Source organism: Myzus persicae, unplaced genomic scaffold (genome assembly GCF_001856785.1).
Source record: "Myzus persicae strain clone G006 unplaced genomic scaffold, MPER_G0061.0, whole genome shotgun sequence".
Classification (NCBI taxonomy): domain Eukaryota; kingdom Metazoa; phylum Arthropoda; class Insecta; order Hemiptera; family Aphididae; genus Myzus; species Myzus persicae.
In genome coordinates, this window is record NW_019104200.1 from 61,854 (window position 1) to 86,189 (window position 24,336).

General features: G+C 33.6%; 1 protein-coding gene across 2 annotated transcripts in view; it reads right to left on the reverse strand.

Annotated features, from left to right (window-relative positions):
• LOC111039879 (proline-rich extensin-like protein EPR1) overlaps nt 1-24,336 on the reverse strand; it is a 32,319-nt gene that overhangs the window by 3,514 nt on the left and 4,469 nt on the right. For both annotated transcript variants that reach the window (XM_022323529.1, XM_022323530.1), the window contains exons 2-8: nt 22,481-22,549; nt 5,546-5,814; nt 2,478-2,643; nt 2,161-2,337; nt 1,921-2,099; nt 1,653-1,788; nt 502-1,586 (exon numbers count right to left, since the gene is read on the reverse strand). In XM_022323529.1, coding sequence (XP_022179221.1) covers nt 502-1,586; nt 1,653-1,788; nt 1,921-2,099; nt 2,161-2,337; nt 2,478-2,643; nt 5,546-5,814; nt 22,481-22,528 — 2,060 coding nt within the window. In that variant the 5' untranslated portion in view covers nt 22,529-22,549. The remainder of the gene's footprint in view (nt 1-501; nt 1,587-1,652; nt 1,789-1,920; nt 2,100-2,160; nt 2,338-2,477; nt 2,644-5,545; nt 5,815-22,480; nt 22,550-24,336) is intronic.

Genomic DNA, 24,336 nt, shown 5'->3' on the forward strand with positions numbered 1-24,336 from the left:
GAAGCTGGAGTAGATGGAGAAGGATAGTAAGTTGGTGCTGGAGTGGTTGGTGGCAATGTGGGTTTTGGACATCTCGGGTCGTTTGATCCAGGGTAACAGGATGGTGGAGCTGGTGTCGATGGTGCTGGGTAGTAGGTGGGAGGAGGTGAGGGTTTAGGACATCTTGGATCGTTTGATCCTGGATAGCAAATTGGTGGAGCAGGAGTAGAGGGAGGTAAATAAGTATTTGGAGGAGTCGATGGTCTCGGACACTTTGGGTCATTTGATCCTGGGTAGCATACTGGTGCTAGAGTGGTTGGAGGCAATGTGGGTTTCGGACATCTTGGGTCATTTGATCCAGGGTAACAGGATGGTGGTGCTGGTGTTGATGGTGATGGGTAATATGTAGGAGGAGGTGATGGTTTTGGACATCTCGGATTGGTTGATCCTGGGTAGCACACCGGTGGAGCTGGAGTAGATGGAGAAGGATAGTAAGTTGGTGCTGGAGTAGTTGGTGGCAATGTCGGTTTCGGACATCTTGGGTCGTTTGATCCAGGGTAACAGGATGGTGGAGCTGGTGTTGATGGTGCTGGGTAGTAGGTGGGAGGGGGTGAGGGTTTAGGACATCTAGGATCATTTGAACCTGGATAACACACTGGTGGCGCTGGTGTCGATGGTGTTGGATAAGATGTTGTAGGCGGTGATTGCTGTGGACATCTTATATCTTTTGATCCTGGATAGCACACCGGTGGTGCTGGTGTGGATGGTGAAGGGTAGTATGTTGGAGGAGGAGAAGGCTTAGGACATCTTGGATCGTTGGATCCGGGGTAGCAAACTGGTGCTGGAGTTGTTGGTGGCAATGTGGGTTTTGGACATCTTGGGTCGTTTGATCCAGGGTAACAGACTGGTGGTGCTGGTGTTGATGGTGCTGGGTAGTATGTTGGTGGAGGTGATGGTTTAGGACATCTCGGGTCATTTGAACCTGGATAACATACTGGTGGTGCTGGTGTCGATGTTGTTGGATAAGATGTTGTAGGTGGTGATTGCTGTGGACATCTTATATCTTTTGATCCTGGGTAGCATAGCGGTGGTGCTGGTGTTGACGATGCTGGATAATATGTTGGAGGAGCTGATGGTTTAGGACATCTAGGATCATTTGAACCTGGATAACACACTGGCGGAGCTGGTGTTGATGGAGACGGGTAGTAAGTTGATGGTGATGTTGGTTTAGGACATCTAGGATCGTTGGATCCTGGGTAGCAGACCGGTGCTGGAGTGGTTGGTGGCAATGTGGGTTTTGGACATCTCGGGTCGTTTGATCCAGGGTAACAGGATGGAGGTGCGGGTGTTGATGGTGCTGGGTAGTATGTTGGAGGAGGTGATGGTTTAGGACATCTTGGGTCATTTGATCCTAGATAACACACAGGCGGTGCTGGTGACGATGGAATTGGGTAAGATGTTGGAGGTGGTGATTGTTGTGGACATCTTGGGTCATTTGATCCTGGATAGCAGAATGGTGATGGAGTTGTCTGTGGAAGAACTTGAACAGTTTGGTAGTTTGGTAATGCTGATTGACATCTGTCTTCTGGACAATTTCCCAAGCATAACTATAATATAATTTACATTTTATTATTTGTTTAATTCAGTGAAAAACGGATATATTTGACGTTTACTTCAACATTGCAAGTGAGATACACTTGGTGTTTGTCCGGGAATTTGAATGCTGTGACATTTGTAAATCCAATTGTTGTTATACCACTTTGGTCAACAGTTTGGGTTTTTTTCCATTTTGATATTAATTTTTTTCTCCTTAAAAATGTATAAAGTTATTATTCAAACATCTTACATTGTATCATTTAAAGACTTTTTTTATTATATATATTATATAGATTTTTATTATTAATATTTCTGTACTTTATGAAAATATTAATTATTCATTACTTTGGACATCCTGATGAATCAGTCAATTGTATACTTGTAGTGGTTGAAGATTCATAATTATCATTATCGTATGCCCAACATTCTCTTACTCTTACATCGTAAGCCTCGTCAGTACTTTTTACGTATACAATTAGTGAAAGTGATTCACCAATTTTTATTATCTTGTCGACTGGTGATGTCTATATCAAATAGACATTTCTATTAGTACTCTTTTCAATCTTTTAAATATAGATAGCTTACATTTGGGTATTGACCTCTTTGTATATCCATCCAGCATTGTAGTGTACCTTCATTCCCGGAAGGAACAGAGACCACTTCCAACATATCAACTACGATAGGCTTGAAACGTACTCGTTTACCTGTACCCGGTTTTGTTTCTGAAGGACATGAGACTTTTCGTGCTAAATCCCATTCTTCCTAAAAAGTTAAAAGTAACTTTAAAAGTTATAACATGACACATAAAATTGTATTTATCTACTATACACCAACTTTGTTTTATTAACTTCACAGTTTTTATTTTATCTTTTTGTACTACAGTTATATAAGTAATAGGTCACCTGAATTGTACTATCTGTCTGGATTATTATTGTATTTTCAATGGAGCTTAAGTCACAACTACCACCGTCTTCGCTAGATGAACAACCGTCATCAACCGGCGGACGACAATCTTCTATTGGTATCTGGAACTGATATGAGTTCTTTCCTGAATTGCTCTGCACAAATCTACAAACAATATGTTCTCGTTATTAGTTTCATTTATAACTATAATTTTTGTACATAATTAATATATTCAATTTTACTAATAACTTAATTATAATTTATGTTACCGTGATATTAATTATAATGTTTAGTAGGTTCAGTTTTCCCTTCGACACTCCAATTTTATTTGAACTTAAGTATTTACTCATGTATATAACCTACCTTGAAAATAAATAGAAGATTACTGACATTTTCCATAGTGATATTTAAATTCAAAATATTTAATACGCCTTGGTTGTTGAAGTATTTACCATATATGCAGTAATTTATTATTCCGTAAAATGTATATTATATGTAATTTGTATAGAATTATGCTGTAAAAATGAATCCTCTATTCATACCATTAAATGGTTTTCAGTACACACGCTGATGAGTTAACTTATTATAATATAGGTACCTCTCTATATTTTAGTCTAAAACTTTTTTCATAAATATAAGATCGAACCTAGTTATACATGAGTAGCTTTTTTTGTGGCACCGCCAGATGAACTGTTTGCTCATTGCTTAACTACATTTGCACATTACTTAGCTCCTAACACGTCATGATTTAACCACATTTGCATGAGTGATGCAGAAAATGATCAAAGCATGTATCAGTCTTTTCAATTACTTGAGTAAAAGTATTTAAGTAAAAGTATTCAAATAATTTTTTAGTACTCAAAAAATTATTCTAAATGCATTTGAAAAAAAGACTTGGACGCAGTATTTAAATACTATTTTGAAAGTATCTATATTTAAAATCGAATGCTATTTCTAAATACCTTTTTCGTCTTGCTTTATGTAAGAGGACAAGCAAATTTTAATTAAATAATACAACGTTTTACAATATTTTTAATTTTTATTTATAAATCATCGTCGTTAAGTATTAAACTATTAATGAACTGTAATATTTTTAGAAGCCTAAACTTCCCATTTAATAATGTAACCGTCAGTTGATTTCCTCATAAAATTTGAAGTACCTTTACTTGAATTTCATTTAAAACATAACTTTACATATGTATATAAACATTATACACCCAATACGCTACAGACATTTGGTTATTCCTTTTTATCCGGCCTTGCATTATCGCACAACATGGTTGAGTATCATTGTAAGTGTATGATTTAGTGTACGGAATGTGTACTATGTATTAGTTTTATATAAAATATTATTCCTCTGCAGTTCAAAGTATAATATTATTATAATATAATGATTTAATTAATAGTATATTTTGAAATTATAATAATGATGATTATTGTAGATCTGGGAGACTATGAATAACGTATTAATATCAGTTTACTGACTAATGATAGGGATTGCAGACTGTGATGGTGAAGTTCTTTTGATTATAAAATAACTGACTATGCATAGCTACACTGTCACTTGTATATAGGATGTAGCTAGTAGCTACTAATGACTGTATGATACATAAGATTGCTGTCCAAGTTTTAGTATTTGACAGTGTATATCCCAAAAACCAGCCTACATTTCATTTTATTTTAATTAATTTAAGTTAAACTAGAAAGTGCTAAAATCAAAAATTAATTTAGTTTACTAATGATTAAATTCATGTATAAGGTCAATGGGTCAAGTTAAAAAGGTAAATCACATTTTTGTATTAAAACAGTATTTAGAAGTATTTTAAAGTATCTATAAATACTTTTTAAAGTATCTTTTACAAAACTGGTATTTATAGTATTTAAAAAGCTGTTAGCTAAAATGTGTATTTTTGGCTAACCCTTAGAATATATAATATTATTTACTTAAATACATTAAATCATGTAATGCTTATTAGTTATGCCGCCTAAAAATTTGAATCATATTAATAATTCATTTAATTTTTAGTACGAGTTCTAGAATAAATAAATGTTTGTTAAAAAGTTGTATTTTTCCAGCTTCAAGAATCCCGAGTACTTCAGTGTATTCTTTAAAATGGCCTTATTAAATACTATCTTAGTGATATCATTCGAGATGTTGGCTTGTTGTGTATTCAATTGGAAGTAATATAATTGTACAAGTAAAATTCGTCATTTCCACAAAACGATTATGAATTTACGTATAATGTATCATTTGAAACATTAAAAACACATCTTTGTGAGATGGCGACTAGTGTAATATTAAAAAGTAAAAAATACCATTAAATAATACAGTTTGACATGAATTACACCAGATCTAAAATTACAGAGTTTTTCTAACATGGTAGTGTATATATGAATTTTTCATAAATTATTTTGTCATAATATTATATACTATTATTGTGTACTTAATAAATAGGCACCTATATTTATCATCAGTAGAAAATTATTATCAAAAAATGTTAATAGCATTTATTTTGAATAAATGACAAGTAGTGGACAGCATAGCTACTTAAACTTAAACTTGGGTTGGTAAGGAACATAATACTGATTGACTATGGAACGTCTTGTTAAATAATTAATAAAATTGTTCTAAGTCAATAGATGAAAAAAAAATCAATTTGATGGTACAAGACTGCAGATAACACGTCAATTTTCTTATATACCAATGCCTTACATCATAAAATTTGAATTTCATTTATTGTTATACGATACAATTTATTGTGGTCGTTATTACTTATAAATTAGAAAAAATAGTTAATTTTATTTAATTAAGTGTATACGATACAGGCATGGTGGATAAATTGAAAAATAGACATCAATAGAAATATAATAACGACATTGACCAGCATAATATAATTTGAAAATTACGACAAATCGTGTAAAGTTTCGTTAATTATTTGGTGGACCGAGATCATATTGTGTAGGAATCACAGGTTTGTATAGAATCGACAAAGGACATCATTATATTCCCCCCCCCCCCCCCCAAGCTTTCGGCGAGATCCATGAAGGACTTTCGTCGTGCACTCACATGCATTTGGGGTCGTCGTGTCGACCTTTGCTGTAGATCACGCCGTAAAACGGTTCCAGGAATTCGATTTCCACGGCTATGACGCCGTTCGTTGACGCTGCGCCGCAGTTCACGCGGATGCCCTTGAGCTGCACCCTGTGCTCGACGCCATTTTCTTGCCCGTAATCGCTCTGGCGCACGAACCGGTCGGCCATGGCGGAGTTCATGATTATCACGCCGGATTCATCTTTGCCGGGGTCCACGCCAATGTCCAGCAGCGATCCGTCACCCTAGAAAACCAGACGTAAATCGTAATTATTAGTGCACATATTATTATAGGTAAGTCACTGATTTCAATAAATACAAAATAAAATGTCGTCGATGAAGGCCTGCAACGAAAATCTCAAATGAGAAACCCATCTCAAACGATAGTTTTTTTTTATGATCGATAAAATGCGAAAAAGTGACGGCCAGAGCAGTAATCGTTGATTGTATATCCGCCACTAGTATTATTATTTTTATTGTTTTTTAATAACATCGAAAAATCGATTTGATAACCACAACACATTTTGGAGAATATTTTTGCGTTCTTCCTGTTACGACAGAATTGGTTTTTTTTTTTTACCATAAATCTTATGCTTTTCATAAGATATATAGGTATTATTAAATATGTTTTTTTCGATTTATCAGGATTATTTAAGCTTTTAAACATAAAATGCTCTTGACTAGTACCTACCTATATTTTTTTTTACAAACGATTTGTTAAAGATTACTGTAGGTACATTTTGCAGACAGTTAACAGGCAAATAAATTGGAACAGTAAAGTACTATGGCAATAAATTCAAAGATCAAAAATTGTTAAGTCTGCGTATTTATATCAAAATCGCTTTTATTTTGGCGTTAAAATGGATACTCACTTAATATCTTCGTTATTTATCATCCGAATTTATAGAATAATAATGGCTGTAATATAATAACACATTGTGTAACCAAAAAAATAAATTGTAATAAGTATGAATTAAAATAATCGATAATTGCGTAAGCGTAGACCTAAGTATAGCTGACATTCTTTAAAATTCACAAGAAATTATATAATCATATGTCTCTTACTGTATACTTAGAGTTCAAGACATTGACCATTTTTAGTCAGCGTGTCCATGTTGAAAGACTCATAATGTATTATATTATGGTCGGCGTTTGACTTTAGAGTCTAGACAATTATCGTTTACTCAAATGGACATGTTCGTCGAGGTTATAACAGTTTAGTATAATTTAACCACATACATACCTGTTGTAATATACCTCAAATGCAAACAAACAAATAATACGACTTTGCCTAGGCCAATGAGATTATAGGAGCGGTAAGAAACTTTGACAACCAATTTAATATAATCATCGGTAGTAATCCCTGAATAGATATTATTAACGAACAACTATTATTCGAATAACGCATTAATACGAAATTATTGATCTGGCATAGCGAATAATATATATTAATAATATTGTACATAATATTACACAACATAACCTAACATTCTAAATCATTAATTATTGTGATAGGCGTCTATTTAATATTTTAACTTATTCCCTGAACATAAAAGTCACTAAATCCAAAATAACGATCCAAATAATTCATTCGATTGGAAAATAATTACAATAATAAAATAAAAAAACAAAAAGAACAATAGAATATATATATATATATATATATATATATATATATATATATCAATTATAAAATGTTATAAAATTGTCAAATTATGAAAGAAAAAAAAAATTTAAGACCGACGCTGAAATCAAAACCTGCGTCTTCGAGTTATTGGTAACGACCGTTCACATTTTATTCGAAACCTATACAGACAAACCGCGGTCAGATTATTTATCTAGTAGGTATAGACTCTTTATATTATCATCTGCAGAGTATTATTTGTATTATATTATGTAAACACCGAGGTCTCTGCAAATGGATACAGCGCATGGTCGGTCGTAAACCCCGTAAACGATCCATCGGGCTGGAAAAACAACGTTATAATAATATTATGTTACACGCGTATATGGCCCGTGAGTAAGTAGTGGAACATAATACGACGTTAACGAATCGTTTGTCGTAGGCGTCCCCTGTACCTACACGCACATACGCGGGTAGGTAGCCGCGGTGGCGAGATTATGTCGTTGATAATGATAATACTAATAATATACCTATAACACGGGTGACCGATAAGACAAACAAAATATATGATATCGGTAGTAATCGTTTCATAAGCGTAGATAATAAAGAGATCTATTGCCTGTGTTTAATAAGACGCCGCAATACGATACGAGATTATTATCACTATCAGTAGAAGAGATAATAATCCCAACGAAACAAAAAAAAAAAAACTCGACGGCGAACATATAATACGTCGATTTATACCTATGTATACACATACACATACCGTCACTCGCGTATATTAAATAATAATAATAATAATAATATATTGTTTCCGGTCGTGGTGAAAGCGCCGACGACGGTACTGATCAAAGGTATTATACATTGTGGTCTCCGCCCGTCCCTCCTCCCCCCCCCGCGCCACCCCGCATAACCACTCGGTTGAAGCTGCGAATGGTATAAAAGGATTTAACCGGCACTTAGGTACATAAAAACATACTTCCTCGCACGACGCCCGTGACGCCAGTCTTGTACGCGGACCCGGCGGAAAGGAAAAGTGCGGGGGAGGAGGAGTTCATAAACTCTTCCACGGTACCGGGTTCGGGTCAAAGGTCGTACGTTATTATAATAGTGTTGTGTGCTCGCTGGTACGATAAAACGACGTGAAAGGAACACGACGGCGCGGCGGCGGCGGCGGCGGCGGCGGCGTCATATAACAGGTGGGTGTACGAGACTTTTTCGAACGATCGACGCGGTGAATATAATAAAGCGAGACGAACTTTTATTTATTTATCATTAACATTCCGCCGGCCGCGCATGAATCGCGATGGCCTCTCCACGTCCCCGGGGCGCTGCAGCTGGAGACGCTCGTGTGACGCAATTTGCCCGCTCGAGCGAGAGAGGAGGAGGGGGGGAGGACGAACCCGCGATGTCGCGATTCCGTCTACGAAATAATTACTGGAAAAAAACCCGTCCGATGATACTTTGGCCTCGATCCGGTGCGACGATACGTGATTATATACACATTGACGCGAATGGTCTGTAAGTTTCGAATAAATTGTGAATGGTTAAAAACACACAATGTTATTATTATATTCGCGGGGTTTTTGCAGACGGTGAAAAGAATGCAGGTGGGTTTTGCATGCACGTACTATGGTAATAGTGTAAGACGACACTGCAGCAAGTAGCGCAATAATGTGCAACTGTGCGAGACGATACGGCACGATTCGATAATAATAGTCTTCGGCAAATCGAATATAATATTTTGGCGATTGATGGGCGTGAGTGTATGTAATATTATGTGCCTGGTGTCGTTGTTACACGCGTAGGTCAGACGACGGCTTTACAAATATTTAATTCGACGAACCGGGCGCATTATAATAATTTAGTATAATATGCGTATAGTAATAGTGTTGTGTAAAAACAGGTACATTAAAATATGCAAAGCTGAACGCGTGAAAATTAAATGGTTTCGAAACGCAATAATAAGCGTCGATAACGTTTGCAAATATTGTGACTGCACGTGTCAACGTTGACAGCGGCGGTGCAGGTCTCGATTCTGCCTGCGATATAATGTTATACAATCTCAGCTGTGGGTGAGTCGTGGCCCGACGTGTTGTATGCGACGTCGATGAATTTCGGGCCGATATCCTTTTAGTTGTATAGGTGAGTGGATAATTCACCAGACTCCTCGTGTGCTCCGTAATATTTGAGCACAGTGTACTGCTAACTGCAACCATTGGGGTACCACGAAACACTGCGAAAGTTTTCACTTAAAATAAATACCTCGTTCTACACCATCCCTCGTATAACATCCATAACAACTCCTCCGATGTGTTACTTAAAGTTTGTTCTGACTTTTTGAGACTTACATAAATTGCAAAATTAAAGAATTCAAATCGAAAAAGATGTGTGTAAAAGAATCGTGTATCACACAACAGACGACAAAACTTAAACAAAAATAACTGGCCAATTCGATGGGATCGAATTTAATGATGAATTGAATAAGTTCTAAGTCGTTGCCAAACCAGTAATCTAAAATAAAAGATAACAAAATAAACCCACTCACTGGACAAAAAAAAAAAAACAATAATAAAATAATACATTTTTGTGAGACGACTCAATCAACCTCCCCGTGGTGTAAGTGTAACCTTTATAACGATAATAGGCTGACATGAAGTGGGAATTATTGTTATATGGCCGCCATTCGGACGTCCCTCTCATAAATCCGGCCAGTCACTCGTATTTGATAGAGAGGGCCACAATTCGCCACTGCAGAAAATCCCAATGAGGATTCAACGTTCTCCGAACACCCATCGTCGGATGGGGTGCGAATTAAAAAGACTAAACTGAAAATCAAGTCGTTTTCTTGTTCAGAGTTTTAAAGTTTTGGACGAGTTGCAATCGTCGTCGAGAATTTACGGCAGTTTGGTTTTCTTCCGAGGCCGAGAAATGAAAAATCAGACGAGAAAAAAGGCGTGGCCGAAATGATAAAGTAGCTTCGACATTAGTGAGAATAATAAACATATTAATAAAATAAACTTTCGACTTGAGAAACGTTTCGCATTTTTGCACTCAAGTGGTGCCACCAAACTTGCTAGACTCGTGTGGATACTCTTTGGAAACGGTAAACCAAAGTCAATGAATACGAAAATAAATAGTTCGTCACACGTCTTGAATCGTACTCGACTCAAGTGAATATTGCTGACTCGAGGAAATCGATGCGTGTCATGTTCATGCCGGTTGGCACGCTGCATACAATACATGGGTATACATTTAACCTTCCGCTTTATCCGTGAATCATTTTTAAAGACTGTATTTCCAAGTCGAGATGGTTTTCAATCGATTCGGTTGAAAAAAAAATTATTAAAAGAGTTCAACGTAAATTATAGTGAATTACTATTCGGACGAATTTGTTTGAAGAAAAAAAAACGTATGGGTACTCGTTGACTCCCGAAATGTGACGCATTTATCAATTTCAGTCAAATCGCAGGTGTGAAAAAATGCACCTAACCGTTAAAGTAATCGAAATGGATTTAACCTAGACCGCAGCATGAATGCCCCGCACAAACGTTGAGTAATAGGTATAACTCCATTCGGAACGTTATTCACAATGTTTACCTAATATTTCGCGGCGGGATCACCGACCTATCGTCCAACTACTGCGTTGCAGCCGGATTGTTGAACGACAATAACGCCGTGGTTTATGTGCATTTTTACACAGACGTCAGGTGATTTCTGCCGAATATCGAAAGTGAAACGTAGTCCGTCGAGACTGTATCCGACCACTTTCCCGCCACCCGCTACCACGCCCGCGCGTGATACGTACGTAAATCACGAGATTATTAAGATGCTAGCGTCTTATAATAAAATTATTATTATTACTACACGCGTGTTGATACAACTGTGGTCGTCCGAGGTCGTCTGTATCCGTCAGTCATTTAAAAAAAGAAATCGACAACTCGGTCGTTATCACGTCGTGCTAACTGCAGTTGCTCGATGTCGGCGATTAGAACTCCGACTTAATGATTTTTATATCATTCATCAATTTACATCGATTTGTACAAAAACAGAAAAGATGTAACGACAACTCTGGAGTCGCAGATACGGTGTTGGTCGGAACTGGTGTCAAAAGAATTTCAACAAAATCTTTTCCAAGATCAAAGAAAAAATATAAATTTGGAACTACCATTACTTATTACTTTTTAATTTATCAATTTAATTGTACAAACCCACAATTATTTTTATCTTAAGTCTCTCGAGGTAAATATCTTAAGTAAATATCTTATAGTTTGTATTATCAGTTATTGAAATTCAAATCGTGTAAATTATGATTTAACATTGATTTCTCAATGCGAGTATATTAGTGATCGAGGTATTTTCTTTTTTTTAATATTAGATTTACTAGAACAAGACGTGTACAAAAAGTAACCAGCCACAATGGAAAAAGGTCTACTTAAATAGTTCGGCTTTTCAAGAAAAGGAAGGTAATGATGTTCCGTGTCGATATATTATGGTTTTGTGGTTTTTTTTTATCTATTTAACAATACTTCATGCTGAAAATATATTTGTTTTTTTACACACGATCGAACAATTAAAAGTACATAAAAAACGGCCAATGGGAATAGTTATACGTACGTACGACATTTTAAAAGTAATTGGATCGTACAATACTGCAGAGAAGCCGCACTATCGTTATAACTATCAAAATTAGCTTTTTTCCTTGTCGATTGCATTATAATCCCTTTCGGCCGTGTTTGTGTCCTTCGTCTTTTGTTAACCAATGTTCGGATCTCGTTGTTCCTTCGTCCTAGCTGCAGGCTAGGTTTAAAAAAAAAAAATTATTTTCCAAGTAAAAGTGTACGGTCGAAATTGTACAATAACGATCCATTCTAATATTATGTTTTTCACGTTGACATGACAACTGCCGCACAAGTTATTTATGTAATACTTATTATACTTCGAAGTCTGCAGGACGTGATAAATTTGTATGGTTTTCCTTATCACTGCAAAACAGAATTTACAATAGGTACTTGATATGTGAAGTAAGTAGGTACCTGTATAATAGTCGAGTAATGTTAAACAATATTTAAGAGCGTTTATTGAAAAGGAAAATGGCATTCCAAAAGTAGTCCGACACGACCGTGAGTTCACGAACTCCAATATCCGAAGCGTGAACATCATCAGAATAAACTATAAACCGATGATTTAACCTAGGTGTTAACTTTAATTGAATAATATAATAATATGTTCGTGTACGAGACCGCATCTGCCCATAGTGGTTTTTTTCAGAAATTAGTTGATTTCGATTGCCCAAAAACGACGCGTCCATGCAATTCCGACACGAATAACCAGTTATATTATAATAATCAGCTGTTAGATAATAGATTTTTGAAAACGAACATTATCGAATTTAATTACAATAATTTATATGGGATATTAAATGTACATGATGCAATTATAGTTTATTGTGAAAACCAAGATTTCTTCGACGACGCGGTAGTGCCCGTACAAGTAGCGTCTTTGTATTGACGTCGTAAGAATCAATAATTTATTAGAGACTTCAACGGTATAACCCGTTCGTGTATGAATATCTGTACAGTTATTATAGGTATGATGATTTACAATAATATGTTGTTTTTTTATCAATGATACGTTGATATTACGCGAATAATGGTTTCGTTTCATAATAATGGTACAAGCGACAAAATGTTGTTTTACTCACACACAAAAAATCGGGTTCAGAAGAAAAAAAAATGTTATAGCGTATGGTCGAAATTCGATAATTCGACTTATCGTACCTATGTAACGGGGTTTTTAATAAGTCATGTTTTTATTTTAAGGAAAAACAGAGCACAAAAAATGATAGTGAAACTTTGCCAAAAATCAAAATACAGCTAAACCTTACGAGTTACGAAGCAATGTGCAATTTATGAAAAAACTAGGAACCATTATTGTATTATTATTATAACCTACCACATTGCATATTTTAGTATTAATTACTTAAACCCATTAATAATAATAATAAAATATACTTTCCTAATATAGTTATTAATTTATACTAAACTTTCCTTAACGACATGTAGTTTGTTCAGTTTTTCATTACTATCGCTTTGGAGTTGTTTACAACATTTAGTTACCTGCCCACGCATTTTTTTACTAAAAATAATAATTATGTAAATAAACACTATGACTTAGCGGCGCACACAATCACGGCGTGTCAAAAAGGATGGAAATGAAACGAGTGAGGCTAAAAATTAAGGCAACAACCGAATTAAGTTTTAATTGTTTTCGTTCGACGGTAAAGGCGTATAACCATAATATCAAAGCGAACGAATTACTTCATAATTTAGTTTTCATATTTTTATTGATTTTTCTAATACATCGGCAGCTGAGGCCATTAATATATTATATGGTTATAATATTTACATTTATGATTTTTATTTACAGTTAAGTTGTATTGTTTTTGACGTAACTTAATTCGATTGGATAGTTTTGATTTTGTAAAGAAATTGATTATGTTTGTATTTTATTGTAAATCCAGTCCAATCATTGTCCTACGCAATTTTCATTTTTTTCCTACTTTACATACATGATTAAAATGGCAAAAGCACTTCGTAAAAGAAAAACCATCATTTTTAATAATTAGGTATATTAACCCAAAATATAAAATTCACTGAGTCTGCATGTCAAATATTTAGAAACAAATTAAATATAAAAATTCTTATACAAAGGTAAAATAAAATGTTGCTGGTGTACTTTAAATAAAGAAAAATGGGTACAGTTTATATTATTAAAATTAGTACCCGGATGTTGGTGCAATAAAATACTTATGAGCATGCCCTTAAAAAATACAAAAATAACCTTTAAAAAGTGTATGACCTAAATTTATAATATTAATTTAAGTTTTTTTTATAAATGCTTAATTTGTTAAAATAACTTACTGTTATTTTTTAACAAACTAAAATAAGTAATAATTTATTGTTGTCGTATTGTATGAAATTATCATAAAATATGTACGTTGAATTGTATACAATTTAAAATAAAAAAATGAATTCTTGATTTTTTCAAACTTAAGGTTGAAAACACCTAACCTAATCTTCGATTATAAAATTAAGTAAAAATAACGAAACTGCAAAATAATAGCGTCCAAGTTCGTTGGAAAATCAACATTCGAGCATTTACCAAGATGGTGTATAATATCGAAATCATCTAGAGTGTAGAATATTATCCACATGGCCCATATAATATTAAAACTTATAAATTGGCCACATATAAAGCGTTCTATTCTCTCCGCCAAACGACCGGTGTGGAAAAAAGTCGGTAACTTTTCGCTTTCATGGCTACGTATTATAATATTATAAATTATCGAAAACAACAATTTCGCACCGCACATTGGCGCCACTCACCGTACATAGTATTGCGTTCAAGCAGACAATATTTGAATACCTTCGTCTATATATATATATATATATATATGTGTGTATAAGTCCTGGATCCTGGGTGTGTATATTGCTACTCCGTGAAACCACCGAATAATTCATACCGCGCGGTACAAGGACGCATACCAATGTTTCGGGTGCGGAAACTTTGAAACTTCGAACCACGTGCTCGGCAAAATTGACAAAAACTTCTACCGAGCACGTTTATCATAATACCGACGGCTGCGGACGAATACACATATATTATATGTACGTTTGATATGTATATGTGACGCATATCCGTTCGACTCGCACTGTGTATGGTCCGTATATCACACACGCATAATATTAAATAATTATATAATATTATGTATATTTATGTTACCGTATATATTCGCGAAATATCACTCACGAAACTATCATTTTCATAACAAAAACAGTATAATATTCGAGCAATAAATTATACGACTGTCGTCGTTACCGCACAGCGGTCGTGATGCTGTTTCTTCGACAATTTTTGTTTGAACCGATGAAACCAGAAATCCGTTGATATCTCCACACTCAGTTCTTTGTGAGAACAATCCTAAAATCGTATATTACAGTCCTTCAGTAGTTATTTTCAACAGTTAATTATTATTATTTTGACAAAAAATGGTTATTTTATTCGATATGACGATGATAATAAAAAAAAAACTTTATAAAACATTTTGGTATTGAAATAATATCTGCTTATTTTTCGTTCAATAATAATAAGTTTGTCAAATAATTTTTCAGGTAGAAGCAATGATCTAAAAAAAATGCATATCGCGTACCTCTCCTATTCAATATTATAGGCTGTAAGTCTGTAAACAATTTGTCTCACTCACCAATGTATATTTTTGACATTTTTTGACATTTTCCAAAACTTTGAACATTTAAAAATTCTTTTTACTATATTCGTACATTAATTAATAGTTTAGCTGAGTTATTTTCAATGTTTGTTGTTGAAAGACTGTTATTGCAAAAGTTGTTAACTGGTTTTTATGTGTCTCATTACCAAGGAACTGCGTACGTTTACAAGTGACCGAACTTATTTCAGTAATGGAACTCGCAATAGTGTGTGTAAGTTTACGCATTACACTGTCGACGTAGATAATAGAGATTTATTTAAAAAATCTCCCCAGTCGAATGTGTTGTAACTCGTAAAAATTCGAAAAACTGCATCTCCATGGTTATAAATACATGTGAATCCCGCGTTCAACCTCTCGACGAGATCTCGTTCTCTTCCAAAATAATTGTTTCATCGTCGTCGGTTTATACTGTTTAATAATATAATCGGTCGGATAGCCGTCCGCGTCCTTGACATTTATAAACGCGTTTAAATTATTCATAATCCTTATAATAACATATATATATACTGCAGGTGACACATATGTAGGTACCTATCACCAGCTACTCAGTGTTTCGCAACAACATGTGTGCCGCATCTTCTTCTTCTTCGTCTTCTTCGACACACTGAGAGAGTCAAATGTCGTTATGTTGTATAATAATAATAATAATAATAATAATAATAAGCGTTCGTTGTAAATCTTTTCGCGGCCTCATTATCCGATAATCGTATAATATTATAGTAGCCCATCTTTAGAATCATATTTATCCTTGTCTCCCTGCTCGTTCGAGCGGTAGTCAGACTCTCACACCTCCCTCTCTCTCTATCTCTCCTTCTCTGGACGTGTCGCAATCGTTCGACGAAGACCGATTACTGCAGGACGTAACGCCGTAATGGTTGTGAAATATATATATATATATATATATGGGCTCGGTAAAACCGCCGTCGAATGATTAATGAACGTGATGGGGTATACGCCGCCAAAGTCAAAACTCCTATACGGTTGCATTTTGTCAGTCGAGGACGTCCCCCCCTTCCTACCACACTTACACCACTCCGGATATACGATGAGTTATTATAAAGTTTATTTTTACCTACATACACATATATATATATATATCATATCTTATATAATAAAACTGAAGACGATATTATCTCGGGGCGCAAAAAGTCACACTAGCTAGCTGTGGAAGTACGGCCGCGCCTATTATTATATGTTCATACACGGAAACTTTACGAAAGTGTATAATATTTACAGCTTACTCGGTGACAATAAGTTATGAAGGCCTAAACAATACCTCCAAGTGCAAGTCGTCGTATTGCATGAATAATTAAACCCACACAATATATTATTATTTTCCAACCATCGGTGCGCGCGATCGTCAACGATATACTGCGGTATTACCCTTAAATTATTTTCACTTAGTGACGAATAATTTTTGTTCCTAGGGAGGGCTCGTCCAACCACTCAGACACTACATATCACTATATGCTCGCCCGAGAGTGTGAATTTCCCAAAAGAAAAACCTAAATTGTCGACAACCGTTAGATTAAATTTATTCTACGCTAGGTACTGCAGTTTGGGTGTACTGCAGTGTTGTATTGTTTTCGCTCAAAAATGATTTTATTGTAATTAATTTTAGTCGTTTATTCGTTCCGGATTGTGACGGTCGTATGTAAATAAGCTCATCGATCGTTTTTCATTTCGTTATTTTTTTCACTTCCAGCAATACTAATTTAATATACGGTTGAGCACAGTGGTCAAACACCCAAAAAATCTAAAATGTAGGTTAATTTCATATCGTCTCTGACCAGAGACGATAATTTGTATTGAATTTTTTTTTTTCGAAACACGGTCTCTTATCTTTTAATTACTACATTGTATGATGCATTCTTTATTAATCATCAGAAATATTAATTTAACAATTTATATACGTTTTGCGTCAACTCGCCCAAAAAGTGATCGAAAACTGAAAAGGGATGGGACTGAAGTAGGTACCCTATAGTTAAATTAATAACGATATACCCGCTGCCAACGCATACATTATGAGCACACTGCGGAGATCATCACTCGATTTTAAATTATTATTTATTAACTTTTGTTGGGTTTTTGATGAAATAAATAATAATAATAATTTATGGTAAAGATATTTGTATTGAAATTCCGTTAATCCTTTAGACGTATTTTAGTGTTAACGTGTTATTTGTATTTTTGGAATGCCCCGCAAAGTTTGGAACTCAAAGCACATTGTTTAGTACACACTAAATAGTTGAACGCCATGATACCAGTCAGAATATTATGTAAGTACCTACCTATTATAAAAGATAAACTTCAGACGATTCTGCACTTTCGGGACAGGCAAATTTTCCATTAATTGATGTTGGCATGAATCTTATTATTATTTTTACGCTTTACTATTTCCAAATACAAGTTATTTATCTCTCAAAGGGTCTCACACGGATTTTCCCGAACATGGATATTCTGAATAAATGTATGACGTTTCACGAGTCAAACATTTTCAAGGTACTATAACAATACTGAATTTCGATACACTTATACAACTTATTGTCGTCGTAGTTTGGGTAGCTTTTCGGACGGACTGTGACTGTTGTGCGAATACAATATTCTCGGTCCAGCTAACCACTAATATATTTGCATAATCAACTCGACAGCACTTGGCACTCAAGATGTGCATATTATTACGCATCCAAATCCGTTCAATGGGAACGTATATATTAGAAATTATAATAATAATTATAAGATAAATATTAATTATTTTCTTTTTTTTATTATTAAAATGTTTAATTTGGTAAGCAAATCGCTCATGAACTTAATTATGAATTATAATTATCGCAATTGTTATACTTGGACCGTGATAATTATAATTAATCCTCCGCAAATTATTAAAATTGATTCTATAACGAATTTTATAATAAAAATAATAAGCCATGATATTATATATTATGATACGTTAGTAAAATGTCGTCCCAACGCAATTGGTATTTATTATAAATTCCAAATCGTTTGTGGACAACCATCTCTGTCATGGTAGGTTAATACCTTTTCTGTATACCATATTGTAGACTATAATCCTGGTTCAATTACGCATACGTATGTAAAACGATTAGACGAGTGAGATAATTTTTTTTCCAAATTTAATTGTTTTCTTGTCTCTGTTTAAGCTGACTATGTGTACCAAAACTATTGTTGTAGGTAGTAGGTGAACGCGGCTTTACCAAAATAATATTATAAGAACGTACCATAATGTTTATTATCTACGCTGTGATTGCAGCGTTGGCCAGACTGGAACCGAAAATCGGTCGTTTCGACGAACAGCATATTAATTTATTTCTATCTCCGACCGAATAATCGTAATCTTACGAGCAGGTTATCATTGCACCGATCGAGTCGATTACAACAACCACACAGCCTCGCGGAAGATGAATAGCTGCAGCTGACATCGAATGTCTTTATTTTTCGCCGCACACATCAACGACCATATCGTCTTTATCATAACAATATGCACTAACTTCGTGATTTAATATTGTTCACATAATTGACCGCATGTTCCAAATTTGTCGTCAAGACACAAACTATAATTCACGCGCTTAGATGCAGACTTTGAATTTTTTTTTTTTTGTTTCCATCTATAATCTACGAATCATAATTATTAATTTACAATATAGTTTTCAGAAAAATAAACGAGCAAGTACATGGAGTCTGATCGCCCGATGTGTGAAACGTCTTCTCACAGGCTCTGTGTGTATATTTTAATCCGTTAAACTGTATTTTAATAGGCAGGTACTGCGTCCACATTATAAAACGGCATGTGGCGTGTAATTTATTAAAACATCGCGTAGTGATGATCGGGCGCGGAGCTGCAACGTCGGAGGCGTGTGAATGCGCGTCGAGAAAGCGAAAGGATTATTATAGTGCCTATTATAATAATAATAATAATAATAATAATAATATCGTACATTATTATGCAGTATCGAAGGCGTTTCGGACGTTATTTCGATAATATACCAAATAACAATTAACATAATGCGATCTATATATTATTGTATACCTATAGTACATGCAGGTGGGTATTGTCTTAGCGATTTCGCGTTTCAAATTGTATAACAACGAGCCCTGTCACATCGCACATGTTTCATAATATCTGACGTACGCCCATTATATTATATTGTAACAATATTACATATTACTATTATTATTATTATTATTTTCTAACATGCTAAACGACTGAGCACAAAAATGTCTGTTCGTACGTGCTGATGGCCTGCCCAAACATAATATATATTATAATGACGCGCATTGTCATCGCGACGATGTACATTGTCACGATCATCGGTCGGCAGGTACTTATGAACGTGATATATCGTTAAAAAAATGTATAAAATAGTTTTAAAAAAAAAAAACGTCATAAAACCCGCTCGTAAGGCACCGCAAGACAAATTACGTACAATATTGTAACACTCTTACAGAGCGATGACGCTGTGCAGGTACCTCGTGGTTGATGATGGTCGGTATAATTTCCGACGATGGTATACAATATTCAGAGACAAAACAACGTAATGCATTATTTAATCGAGACAATATAGAGTAGCGATTGAATCGTCAAAATTATTCGGACCGAACAGTATACATTCCAAGTTATTTCAAACGCCAAAATCCTCACGAAACGAGGTAGGTACCTATTAAATTCCGTCCTCTGTACCTACCTACGGTGAAACTAGTAATTATTATGATGTGACTTATCTCAATTATTGTCGACGAAGAGTAGAGAAAGTTTCGAAACGTTGAAAATTTGAATCTAAGTTTAGAGATAATACAATTGTGCCTGTAGTTTTATTTCATATAACTCAAATATAACTTATAAGACAATACACGATTATTATTTATATACGTAATTTTGTTCAAATTTTTAATCATTTGTAGAAAGTATTATAATTTACATTGGTAATAAATCAGATGACATATTATATTATTATTTCTGTATACTATCATAAAAATTTCAAAGAATAATTCATGTCATTAATGATATTCGTTTTTGTAGAAATGTTTACAACATATTATTATTAAAATAAAAATGTTCATCAAACGATTGCATTCGTATTTTTTCTCTAAATGTATATTGTAATATAAATCTTTAATTTTCTAACTTCAATGAGAATTTAATATCATATTTTAAAACTTAAATAATATGCAATTTTAAAACACTGCAGAAAATACACTTCATTTTCTCCTCCTTTTTTTTTGATTTCTGTAGTCATCAATTCCAATTAACTATGTATAATTTATAATCAAAATTATAAGCGAGATCTTAAGCAAATACTCATAATATAAAAAAAATCATCATTTTTTTAGAATTCAATTATTTTTTATGGCAAACTGTAAATCCAATTGAATTAATTTGATTGTATCCATGGAACATTTGCTCGAAGTCCTGATTAATTATTAAAATATTCCTTTAAAACACTCAAAATTAGTTTTTAATGAAATTGATTTCAAGTAAGAAGATGGAGTCAAATTTGTCGATTTATAGAAACTCCTATTTACATTTAATTAACTTTTTTTGAATAACAAGTTTATGTAATTAATACAAAAACCAACCGAGCTTTAAACTTAAATAGTATAAACATACATTGCATTAATGTTACACTTCTCGAGTCAATTTACAGTCCAACAAAATATTTGATGTTGCCGTAGTACAGTGTGTAAATAAAATCATTTTTGAAATATTCCATTATATATAATCACACGCTGACAACACGTTTGTCTTTTAAATAAACAACAGTCCCTATAACTTGGATTCACTATATTTATTACTCAAAAACATGAAAAATGTACACAATCTACACCCCATATGTTGTGATATAATTTGTGTGTAAGACTCGTGTGCCTATATTGTTACAACTGGCATTATAGAATTAAAACATGCATTGAAAATACCAACCTAATTAATTTTAACAATACACTTGAATGATCTAATTAGTTTAAATAATATAATGTCGAAAGAAATTAATGGGAGTAGTTGTATAACACTAATTTATTATTCTCAGGTGTTTTTATCCAAAACCGTGTGACTAGTTAGTTAATTTCAAATATTATGATACGATGAAATATTGTCTCGAACAGTTCGCTTGCACACCAGTACACAATATACAAGGACGGTTTTGTTGAACCATAAATCTCTGCTACATCTTTAATCTTTTCCCTAACCTTAGCTCCGATCAGAAAATCTCAACACCTGCGTACTGACGTTTTCCATTTTTTTTTCCAAAACCTAACACGTAATTGGTTCTCTTTTCTCAAGCAATAGAAAATTAACATTATTACATCAATGCAAATTTTTTGAACGTTTATCAAAAATCAAAATGGGAATAATAGTTATATACCTAGTTATAAAGTGAATACATAAGAAACTACGTGCCCGTTCATAAATGCACACACTCGCTACATTTCAAATCTAAGCGTTTCGAGTATTATTGTTATGTGCCACGGCTATCTGCACCAAAATAACCGTGATGTGTACACAAGTCCGAAATATTTATATTTTTTTATTGCTCACTATGCACACCTCTAAGTGGAGAAAAGAACTCGAGGGACGGTCAATAATAGTGAAAGTTATGTTACCATCGATTTGTCTGCTTAAAATTACTATTATGAGCGTCAGTAATGATTTGTCCATAAATCCACTAGAAGCGTGATGCAAATCGATGATACATTAAACATTTATGAAAATCAAAATAAAATGTTTTCAGTTCGTCATTAAGGACGAGTTTAAAATTGAAATACCTATGGATGTTTTTTTTAACTTTTATACATCCTTGACAAGTCAAATTGATTAAATAATATTATTATAAACCACTTTTCGGGAAATAAATCGATTTCACTCCGATCCTCCCGAACCGTGTACCGAATATGATCTTGATCTCCGACCCAGAAATTTACATAAGCAAACGGTCACGCTGCTTTCACAGTATGGCTCATTTTCAGCTCACAAACGACTCACCTTAACTAGGGCTGCCAGAAAGCACACGGGCAAAAACTGCCACAACATTTTGGGCGTCTCTGGAATTCACTGCAACACAAAAATCAAAAAACAAATCGTTAAAAATCTTCAAAATTGTCTTAGTCAATGATGTAGAGAGCCTGCAGAATCGATCGGCGGCGTCTTATAATTTATAATCAATATTGAGCAGCCACATCATAATATGTTGTACGCATGATGCCAATAACGATCATTTATAGTATCTCTTATAGGTGCCTCTCTGTTTACCTACTATCACATAATTCGGTCCCATGACTTACTCGAACGCAACCTCGGCAAGACGGAAATTGACAAACATATTAGTACCTATATGACCCATGTGTCAACCCCTGTGTTATATAACATATTTTTGGCAAATATAAAATAAATGTGTTTGACGAATTTAAAAAAAAAAAATTTAACTTCCTGTTTACGTACCTACTTTTTACTGAAAAATCGGTTTAAATTATCATTACGCGCAGTAAAATACTGTAAATCATTACATAAGTAGTATTTTTCTATATTTTTACTTTCGGGTAATTTATTTAAATATTATAAGTTTTTATATGATCAGACTTCCTCTTCAATTTTTAAAAAAATTGTTTATTTTATTCAAATACAATATGTAACTCGCAATCATAGATTAGATAGACAAAGAAAATAATTGCGATGTGATTGCACACTGTTTTTTAATATTTAAAAATATTCAACTAGCTCAACAAAAAATTTAAATTTATTGCCTAAGCATTCTTTTTACTATCAATACAATATATTCTACTATTACAACAATTTTCAATCTTATAATATATATCTTATATTTTTTTTTAAAATTATAACAGATGTTCTATGTATAAATAAAAAATAAAAACAATTTATTCATACCAACAAATCATATTTTTATACTTTGTTGACCACTTAAGAATTAAAATATTAAAATAAAAGTAATCAATAGAAACAAAAAGATTTACTTATACCAGTATTTAAATTCGATTACTTAACAACACTGAGGTAATATATACGCTACATTCATTACAATATTACGGAAAAAATATTTCCTATGCCACACCACAATATAATATTATAATATTATGTAATATGTACCTATCTACCTTAAATCGAAAATATTATTATTTGTTAAAATTTTGTTCCCCAAAATTACATAAACGTATTTGACACGATGAAAATAATACTGTCGTGGTGATACTAATAATAAGTGTAAGAGCATTTTTTTTTACTGCTCACCCGCCACATAAACATAACATCGAAGACATAAATTAAATTCTGAGTATTATACCAACTTACGAGCGGGTGATTTAAGAGGAACTACACAAAATTGGCACTATAGTAATATCAATATTATGATATTGCGTAAGTGATTCGACATGCGCTCTTTCGCCATACTACTATAAAACCCATTGGATTGGTGCAAAGTGAAATTTATATTATTTTATATGATATAGCTTGATTATTTAAATTATAAGTGTATAAAACAAACACTACATCACAATATGCAATTATCTTTGACACGAATTCGTCCGCTTTTCGATATAACGCTATAAAATATCGTATCTTGTTCAAACTTCCAAGAAAACCCTAAATCATATCATACAACGATGACCACGTGTGCGTCAGAATCACTTTTAAAAAGCATAATATAAAGTTAGAGTTTTTAAAAAATTATTTAAATACTACTTGAACTTAGTGCACGTATAAACTACATTATATGTACGGCACGTGCAAACCATAAATAAAAAACTATTAATAAAAATACCTAACTAATATTTCGAACTATGTGCGCGTACTAATACGTTATACGTTGTATACATTATACTTATACA